Here is a 10694-nt window from a genome sequence, read left to right on the forward strand (position 1 = left end):
ATGGTGGGTCATGTGCTAGAGAAGAAGATAAATAGAATCTTAATAGATGACGGATCAGGAGTCAACATTTTACCTATCCACACATTGAAGGAACTTGGCATCACGACTGGGGAACTTAGTGAAAGTCGTCTTTTGATACGAGGATTTAGTTTAGGCGGGCAGAGGTCCATAGGCTCTATTAAATTAGACATCCACATGGGATATTTGAGATCAAGCGCATGGATGCATGTGATTGACGCAAAGACATCATACAATATATTACTTAGTAGGACTTGGGTACATGAGAATAGAATTGTCTCATCTTCTTACTACCAATGTTTGAAATATCTTGAAGGTGGAATTGAAAGAAAGATAGTTGCAGATGATAATCCTTTCATCGAAGGGGAGACACACTTTGCGGATGCGAAATTCAATATGAGAAGTTATGTTGTTAAAGGGGTCAAATCCAATGATGTCAAATCAATCAAGATTGATAATATCGTAAGAAAAAGAATTGATGCAGCTATCGAAAAGGTGAAAATTAACACTAAAGACTCTTGTCCCATCCTTAATGAAGGGAAGATCCTGTCTTCAAAAAAGAAGCAGACTTCTAGGTTTTGCTATGTTCCAAAAGTGGAGAAAGAACAAGATCAACCATTTAACCTTGAAGAAAATGCATTAAGAGGGCTAACTCTTCCTATCAGACGGATTGATGCAATAAACTTGTCTTCTAAGTTGCCAGAAAAGTTAGTCGTTGAAGATCAAGTGCTAGATATGGCTCTCCCTACAAAGCGCACAAGAGAAGATTTTGATCCCAATGCCTACAAGTTATTTGTGAAGGCAGGATACAACCCTAGCAAGCCATCAGCACTAGGGAAACTCCCATCAGAAGATACAACTAGGAAAGCGCGTGAAGGCCTAGGTTATAGCCAACCGCCGCCAATTCGCATTTCCATAAGAAGGGCTAGTAATAATCATATAACTTTTGAAGATGACGTCACTGCTCCCAATAAAAGGCCTTCTGTCTTTGATCAACTTGGCGAAGCGACAACAAGAATTTTTTTGTTTGAGAGGTTAGGTTCTCTAAAGAAGAATAACAAGAACCTGAGAAGTAATTTAAAAGTTACAACGCCTGCTTCACATTTAATTCGAAAAGATTTCAGAAGTTTGATTCCTTCTAGGATGAGGCGACGAGTGGAACTTATGGTTTCCTGTAAAGAGGAACTCAAGGCAAAGGTTCATACTGTGGTTTACACCAAAGAGCGCGAGGAAGATGAAGAAAGTGTAGGTTCCTCAAATCATGTTACAATCCAAAATGAGTACGATTCTTTGCCTCAATATTGTCTCGTGTTGTCATATATCAGTCAATGACAATGATCCTGTGGAAAAGGAAGATGCTAAAGATGCTCCTCCAGAACTTGAAGAAGCAGTAAAGATCACAATAGATCCTTTGAAGGAAGTTAACCTTGGCACTGATAAAGATCCGAAGCCAACTTACTTGAGTGCGTTTCTAGAAATTTATGAAGAAGTCGCTTACATGAATATACTCAAATAATATAGAGATATATTCACTTGGAGTTACAAAGAAAGGCCTGGATTGAATCCTATTGTAGCGGTCCATCAATTGGCAGTCAAAAATGGATCTCGTCCAGTTAAACAAGCTCAAAGACGTTTTAGACCAGACATGATTCCATTGATAGAAAATAAAGTTAACAAACTCATTGAGGCAGGCTTTATTCGTGAGGTCAAATATCCTACATGGATTTCAAGTATTGTTCCTGTGAGGAAGAAGAATGGTCAAATTCGAGTTTGCGTTGACTTTAGAGATCTCAATAATGCATGCCCTAAAGATGAGTTTCCTCTTCCCATTTCAGAGTTGATGATTGATGCCACCACTGGTTATGAGGCAATGTCATTCATGGATGGTTCTTCTAGATATAATCAAATCCGCATGTCACCAAAAGATGAAGAACACACTGCATTTCGCACGCCAAAAGGTATTTATTGCTACAAAGTGATGCCATTTGGTTTACAGAATGGTGGCGCCACATATCAAAGGGCTATGCAAAATATCTTTGACGATTTTCTCCATAAAAATGTTGAATGTTACGTTGATGATTTGGTAGTGAAGTCGAGGAAAAGGGCTGATCATTTGAAAGACTTAAGGATGGTGTTTGAGTTACTTCGAAGATATCAATTAAGGATGAATCAATTGAAATGTGCCTTCGAAGTTACTTCCGTCAAGTTCCTTGTCTTTATTGTGAGACATCGAGGGATTGAAATTGATCAAGCCAAAGCTGATGCAATATCAAAGATGCCTGAACCACGAGATATCCATGAGTTAATAAGTCTCCAAGGAAAGTTATCCTACTTGAGAAGGTTCATCTCAAATCTAGCAGGGAGATGTCAACCATTCAGTCATCTCATGAAGAAAGGTGCTTCTTTTAATTGGGACCAAACATGTAGCGAAGAGTTTAAAAGTATCAAATCATATCTAGCAAAACCTCCGGTTTTGGCAGCCCCTATACCTGGAAAACCATTGATACTCTACATTGCAGCACAAGAAAGGTCTGTAGGAGCCCTGTTAGCTCAAGAGAATAGTGAAGGCAAAGAAAATGCTCTTTATTACTTAAGTAGAATGATGACGCCAAATGAGCTGAATTATTCGCCAATTGAAAAGTTATGCTTTGCACTGGTCTTCTCAATTCAAAAGATGAAGCATTATTTTCAAGCTCATGTTGTCCGTCTTATTTTTAGAGCAAATCCCATCAAGTTTATTATGTCAAAACCTGTCCTTAGTGACCAACTAGCAAGATGGTACCTCCAATTCCAACAATTTGAGATTGTGTACATCCCTCAAAAATCCGTGAAGGGACAAGCACTAGCGGATATCTTAGCAGACCATCCTATACCAAATGATTGGGAGTTAACTGATGAGTTTCCTGATGTAGATGCGATGTTAATTGAAGTTCAACCTCCTTGGAAAATGTACTTTGACGGGGCTGCACATCGCGGCGGAGATGGTGCTGGCGTGGTGTTCATCACTTCACAAGAACAGATTCTACCATTCTATTTTACTCTAAAACAATGTTGCTCCAATAATGTCGCTGAATATCAAGCACTGATACTTGGACTTGAAATGGTCGTTGACATGAAGCAATTACATTTACAGGTCTTTGGTGACTCTCAATTGGTGATTAATCAACTCTTAGGAAGTTATGAGGTAAAAAAGCCTGAATTGCGACCTTATCGTGATTATGCTCAAAAGTTGATAAGATGTCTTGGGGATGTAACCCTTCAACATGTGCGTCGAACAGAGAATAAGAAAGTTGATGCATTGGCTACTCTAGCTTCAACGCTAACCCTTCCTGATTAAACGCAAGTAACTGTCTGTCAAAAATGGATAGTACCACCGTCAAATGAGGAAAAATATATTGAAAATAAGTTTGATCATATCGTCGCCATTGTTGAAGCTGCGAAGGAAGATTGGAGACAACCCATCATTGACTACCTATGTTATGGGATACTTCTAGAAAATCCAAGAAGAACAACTGACATACGTCGTCGTGCACCTCGATTCCTTTACTACAAGGATACATTATATAGAAAGATCATTTGAGGGTATGTTATTACGATGTTTGGGAGAGGAAGAAATGATTCAATCCCTACAAGAAGCACACTCAGGAGTATGTGGATCACACCAAACTGGACCAAAACTTCATTTTCACATAAGAGGATGGGGTATTACTGGCCAACCATGGTTAAAGATTGCTTATATTATGCCAGGAAATGCGATGCTTGTCAATCTTATGCAAATTTTATTCATCATCCACCAGAAGTATTGCACGCAACCATCGCATCTTGGTCGTTTGACGCTTGGGACTGGATATTGTAGGACCATTACCAAAGTCTTCTGGTGGACACTTGTACATCTTGGCTGCAACTGATTACTTTTCAAAATGGGCTGAAGTTGTCGCTCTTAAAGAGGTGAAGAAAGAGAATGTTGAAAATTTTATCCGAGTAAATATTATCCATTGCTTTGGCATCCCTCGCTATATAATAACAGACAATGGCAAACCATTTGATAACAAGTTATTGAACAAGATTTGTGATCTTTTTGACTTTAAACAGCGTAAATCTTCTATGTACCATGCTGCCGCAAATGGTCTTGCTGAATTATTCAATAAGACTCTATGCAACCTGCTCAAGAAAGTTGTCTCCAAATCCAAACGGGATTGGCATGAAAGAATGGAAGAAGCTTTGTGGGCATATAGGACAACATATCGTACACTAACTCAAGCAACACCATATTCACTTGCTTTTGCAGTTGAAGCAGTCCTGCCACTCGAGCGTCAAATACCCTCCTTAAGACTTGCTATTCAAGAAGGGCTCACTGAGGAAGAAAATACTCGACTGCATCTTGCTGAGTTAGAAGAACTTGATGAAAAGAGGTTAGAAGCCCAACAAAACCTTGAATGTTATCAAGCTCGTCTATCTCGTGCTTTTAATAAGAAGGTTCGCTTGAGATGCTTTCAAGTTGGAGATCAAGTTCTCGCGGTAAGAGGACCGATCATTACTTCGCACAAGTCTGGGGGCAAATTTACCTCAAAGTGGGATGGACCATATGTCGTACAAGAAGCATATTCAAATGGTGCTTACAAGCTTGTTGATGCTAATGGCTTAAGGATCGGTCCTATTAATGCCAAATTTCTAAAGAGATACTATCCTTGAAGGAAAATGATGCTCCTTAAGGTACGATCCTAAACTGCATGTCACTCCTGGCCCGCAAGAGTATAAATTGTGTACGGCACCACCACAAAAATAAAAGAATAAACACTCAAATCCCCAGAACTACGTTGTGACTTGATCCTCTTTATTGAGGTATGTAGACGCTTAGAACCATATTCTAAGTTAAATTGCATGAGTGTCAAAAAAAATGTTCCCACTTGATCTATTGCATGAAAGTCAAAGCGATATACATTTTATTTTTATCTTTGTCTCATCAAACTTAAGACTTGCACGAAGCATTGATGGGTTTATGGAAAGGGCAAACCCTTATAAAATATGAATCTCTTATTAGTATGGTGGAAGTCTTTAAATTAGATCAAGTATGCAAATTGGAGTCTTCATATTTTTCGAGTTTATTATTTGAAGTATCCAAATTCTCTAAGTATACAGGTTAAAGTATTCAAATACTCTAAGTATGAAGGTAAGACTTCAAGTATATAAGTAGAAGTCTCCAAATGTGTATGTAATTGAATTCCATGCCTAAAGATGCGCGAGATTTGTCCCTTTGTACCTTAAGCTAGCTTTGTTGCGGATTATCCCTTAAAAGAATCTTTTTAAATTTTCATGTCTTAAGGTGGACAATATTTGTCCCTTTGCACCTTAAGTTGACCATTTCACTAGTGTATATTTAAAATGATCTTTAAATTTTTCATGCCTTAAGTTGTAGGACATTTGTCCCTTTGCACCTTAATCTAGTTTTGTTGCGAGCTTATCCTTCAACGAATCTTTAAATTTCTATGCCTTAAGGTGGACAAACTTGTCCCTTTGCACCTTAAGATAGAGTTCCGACGAATTTATCTTTAAAAGGATCTTTAAATTTCCATGCCTTAAGGTGGACAACATTTGTCCCTTTGCACCTTAAACTGGTCTTTTCACGGGTATATCCTGTCTCAAGTTCGTTAAGCATTCAGGACCTTGTAACACCTTGAGTTTATCTTCAAGGCGGGAGCGTTACACGGTATCCTATTAAAGCTTCAAGTTGGTTACACATTCGGAACCTTGTAAAACCTTGAGATTATTTTCAAGGGGGGAGCGTTACACGGTATCCTATTAAGCTTCAAGTTGGTCAAGCTTATCCTTCAACGAATCTTTAAATTTCTATGCCTTAAGGTGGACAAACTTCTCTCTTTGCACCTTAAGCTAGAGTTCCGACGCATATATCTTTAAAAGGATCTTTAAATTTCAATGCCTTAAGGTGGACAATATTTGTCCCTTTGCACCTTAAATTGGTATTTTGACGGGTTTATCTTGTCTCAAGTTGGTTAAGCATTCAGGACCTTGTAACACCTTCTGTTTATCTTCAAGGTGGGAGCGTTACACGGTATCCTATTAAAGCTCCAAGTTGGTTAAACATTCGGAACCTTGTAACACCTTGAGATTATTTTCAAGGGAGAGCTTTACACGGTATCCTATTAAGCTTCAAGTTGGTCAAGCTTATCCTTCAACGAATCTTTAAATTTCCATGCCTTAAGGTGGACAAACTTTTCCCTTTGCACCTTAAGCTAGAGTTCCGATGGATTCATCTTTAAAAGGATCTTTAAATTTCCATGCCTTAAGGTGGACAATATTTGTCCCTTTGCACCTTAAACTGGTCTTTTCACGGGTTTATCCTGTCTCAAGTTGGTCAAGCATTCAGGACCCTGTAACACCTTGAGGTTATCTTCAAGGCGAGAGCGTTACACGGTATTTTAGTAAAGCTTCATGGTTAAGCATTCGGGACCTTGTAACACCTTGAGGTTATCTTTAAGGCGGGAGCGTTACACGGTATTTTAGTAAAGCTTCATGGTTAAGCATTCGGGACCTTGTAACACCTTGAGGTTATCTTCAAGGCGGGAGCGTGACACGGTATTTTAGTAAAGCTTCATGGTTAAGCATTCGGGACCTTGTAACACCTTGAGGTTATCTTCAAGGCGGGACAGTTACACGGTTTTCTAGTAAAGCTTCATGGTCAAACATTCAGGACCCTGTAACACCTTGAGGTTATCTTCAAGGCGGGAGCGTTACACGGTATTTTATTAAAGCTTCATGGTTAAGCATTCGGGACCTTGTAACACCTTGAGTTTATCTTCAAGGCGGGAGCGTTACACGGTTTTCTAGTAAAGCTTCATGGTCAAACATTCAGGACCTTGTAACACCTTGAGGTTATCTTCAAGGCGGGAGCGTAACATGGTATCCTATTAAAACTTCAAAATGGTTAAGCATTCAGGACCTTGTAACACCTTGAGGTTATCTTCAAGGCGGGAGCGTTACACAGTATTTTAGTAAAGCTTCATGGTTAAGCATTCGGGACCTTGTAACACCTTGAGGTTATCTTCAAGGTGGGAGCGTTACACGGTATTCTATTAAAAGCTTCAAGTTGGTTAAGCAATCGGGACCTTGTAAAACCTTGAGGTTATTTTCAAGGCGGGAGCATTACACGGTGTTCTAGTAAAGCATTAAGTTGGTTAAGCATTCGGGGCCATGGAACACCTTGAGAGTTTTATTTATTTATTTTGTTAAGGCATGGCCGTTAAGCACATTTTTATGTGATAAATCCTTCCATTATGTAGCCTCCATAAAATATAAAATTCCTTTTGCTTATCTACAAAAAAAAAAAAAAGGGAACTACAAGTGAAGGAGAGATTGTTACCACTCAAGATGTTTGAGACTCGAAAGGTATTAAATCTTGAATCTTGGATGTGTTGTATACCTTTATGTCAAGATTAGGAATCACTAAGTGGATTGTGATTTCGCTGTTCCAACGTCAAGACAAGAGATTTTTAGTAAGTCACACAAATCTGAAATTTTTTGCATGACAGAATTTAGAGCTAACTTCAAAAAATCATCTAGAAAGATTCTGAAGGTGTTAATTTTTTAATTTTGGATATGTTAGAGATCGAAAATCCTTGTTTCTGAAAACTCAAACGGTTCATGATTTTGATTTTTCTACAATGAGATATGAATATTCTACGATGAACATGTCAGGCTGTAAAAAAAGTGACGAATTTTTAGCATGACAGAATCTAGAGCTAACTTCAAAAAATCATCTAGAAAGTTTCTGAAGGTATTAAATTTTGAATTTTGGATATGTTAGAGATCAAAAATCCTAGTTTCTAAAAAATCAAATGGTTCATGATTTTGATTTTTCTACAATAAGATATGAATTTGCTACGACGAACATGTCAGGCTGTAAAAAATGTGACGAATTTTTAGCATGACAGAATCAAGAGCTAACTTTAAAAAATCATCTAAAAAGATTCTGAAGGTATTAAATTTTGAATTTCGGGTATGTTGGAGATCTAAAAGTCTAGTTTCTGAAAAATCAAAGGTTTCATGATTTCAATTTTTTTACAATGAGATATGAATTTTCTACGACAGACAGGTCAAGCTGTAAAAAAGTGACGAAAATAAATAAAAAAAAGAAGGAAAATTACCTTGAGTATGCCCTTTTCGTCGTACACTCACAATCTGTAATTGAAGATTAAATTATGGAGACAATGTATCTATTTATAGATGTCATTTGGTGGGATAGAATCCTTCTCCTAGTTCAATTATAATTTCTTTTTGGCTTGGACAATAAAACATATTATGAATATGAAATTGAGTAGGATTACAATTCCTAGTCCAATTACAATTTCTTTTTGGCTTGGGCAATAAAAAATAATATGAATATCAAATTGAGTAGGATTACATTTCCTAGTTAAATTACAATTTCTTTTTCGCTTGGGCAATAAAACACAATATGAATATGAAATTGAGTAGGATTACAATTCCTAGTTCAATTAGAATTTCTTTTTGACTTGGGCAATAAAACAATATATGAATATGAAATTGAGTAGGATTACAATTGTTAATTCAATTATAATTCATTTTTAACTAAGGTAAATTTAGTAACCAGTCAATGCTTCAAGCCTAGTCTCTAAAAGATAAAATATCTCGACAAGACTTCAAGCAGGGGGCATTTGTAATCATTTAAAATTTATTAAATATAAATTTATAAAATGATTCAGATTATATTGAATTCATAAATATATTAATCCAAATAAATATTGTGGATTGATATAATTGAGTTAAATATTTAAGTCCAATAAATATGGATTTAATTAAAGTCTAAATTAATTGATTTGGGCTACATTGGATGAACCCAATTTGTTAAACCCAATCTCATCTCATTCTAGAGCCCATCTTGGCGCCACGTGTGCAGATGATGTGGCATGCCAAGTCAAATAAGAAAACCAATAGAATCATGACATGTGTCAAAGATGACAAGCCCGCTCCATAAAGCCCAAATGCCATGTCACTTCAATCTGATTGGCTGAACGGAATCCTATTCCAATAGCAACTCCTCTATTCTAAAACTATAAATAGGGGTCCTCATAATTCAGAAAAGAGAGAGAAAATTCTAAACAAGAAGCTAGAGAAACTCTGTTGTACAAACGCCATTTAATTCTCTACAAAGCTTCAAGTTTAAGAATTCAAGCATTCAAGTTCAAGAACGATCAAGATCAACACCACCGAATTCAAGAACAAGCTCGAAGACCTTGAATTCAAATAAAAGTCAAGATCAAGATAAAGTTCAAGTTCAAGTTCAGCATAGATTCAAGAACAAGCTTTAAAGCCCTTGAATTTATATTTGAAAAGGCGAATTCAGAGGAATTATAGAGATTGTAACACTCGCATTTGAAATAATAAAATTGATTGTTGCTATAATTTTTCGTTCTTGATTATTGTTTTCTGGACGCGAATTTTATTGTCTACACTAGGATTAGCGAAATTTGGTTGGATAAGAGAATTAAGTTTGTATTTTACTCAATGGCTTCTAGTATTTTTATGAATTTATTAAGGGTCTTGAAATTTTTATTCTTTTGTTACATAAAATGTTGATTTCTAATAGACAGTTGTTATTGCCAGCCTAGTATTTTGTTAATTAGAAAGGAAAGAACTGGAGTTTCTTTTCGGACTTAAGGAGTTAGATTTTGTAGATTAATTCTTGGTCTCTTTTGTTAATATTCTAACATTGAATGGTGAAGGAATATTGATTGTATTGAAGTGTTAACCTAATAAGGGAATACATGGGAGATATCTATAGGAGATAAAGGAAGGAGTACTAATCCTAATAGGACTAGGATTAAGGAGTAATAATCCTAATAGGACTAGGATTAGTACACAGTAAGTACTAATATTATTTTATACTATTTATTTAATACTATCTTGGAGTTGTGGTGCGCTGCTTGGGATATTCTGCGGTCCACGCCTTCAATCTATCACTATTTATTAGGTTATTTTGGTATTCTGATAGGATATTTCTTATGGTTAGATTTTCATATTAGTTTAGACTTGTATCTTATTGTAGAAGCTCTTGTACTTATGACACTTAATCCGGGGTTGTATATTTTTCCGCATTTATTTTTATTTTCTCGCATTTATTTTGAATACTTAGTATGTTAGATATTAGTTGATATTATCTTTTTATGTTAAGTTGAAATGCTAAAATTTATTGGGTTGGCTTACCTATCGGTTGGGAACATAGATGACATCAAGACTTAAGATTTTTGAATCGTGACATTACAAGTGAATGTTAGCATCATCATTTATGTAGTCAAGATTTCTATTATCAGAATAAGCTATTTTTGCAGGAAGAGGATAAAACAAAACTTATCGAGGAAATAGGGTTCCAACGGAAGTGGAAAAAAATGATCCATCAATCAAAGCAAGCACAATTGGCATAACAACTCACAACCTGTAATATTGCTTAAGTCCAACCCCACTAGATAGAGAGAAATCAACGAGATCCCTCAAAAAAAATCAGCACATATGTAAATTCCTGCATCTCATAGATGCCTTAAATGAAATCATTACTTTGTAAAAAAAAGAAGAAGAAATCAAGATCTTATATAGGTTTATGGTTATATGATATAACTTTGAAGCATAGTGTTGAACTATCTATT

At 36.3% G+C, this 10694-nt stretch overlaps 1 protein-coding gene across 1 annotated transcript; it reads left to right on the forward strand.

The window, feature by feature from the left end:
- Window positions 1-3355, forward strand: LOC104649781 (uncharacterized). The gene is made up of 3 exons (XM_010329327.1): window positions 1-1267; window positions 1344-1481; window positions 1611-3355. The coding sequence occupies exons 1-3, from the start codon at window positions 1-3 to the stop codon at window positions 3353-3355; spliced, it is 3150 nt and encodes a 1049-aa protein (XP_010327629.1).
- The last annotated feature ends 7339 nt before the right edge of the window (window positions 3356-10694 follow it).

This window comes from Solanum lycopersicum, chromosome 10 (assembly GCF_036512215.1).
Source record: "Solanum lycopersicum chromosome 10, SLM_r2.1".
NCBI classification, from domain to species: domain Eukaryota; kingdom Viridiplantae; phylum Streptophyta; class Magnoliopsida; order Solanales; family Solanaceae; genus Solanum; species Solanum lycopersicum.

What these genes read in the sequence shown, in the direction of transcription:
- LOC104649781 (XM_010329327.1), top strand. Translation starts at nt 1, where the DNA reads ATGGTGGGTCATGTGCTAGAGAAGAAGATAAATAGAATCTTAATAGAT. An exon ending in GGAAGATGAAGAAAGTGTAG is followed by an intron (nt 1,268 to 1,343) that starts GTTCCTCAAATC and finishes GTCATATATCAG; the next exon opens with TCAATGACAATGATCCTGTG. An exon ending in TCCGAAGCCAACTTACTTGA is followed by an intron (nt 1,482 to 1,610) that starts GTGCGTTTCTAG and finishes ATCAATTGGCAG; the next exon opens with TCAAAAATGGATCTCGTCCA.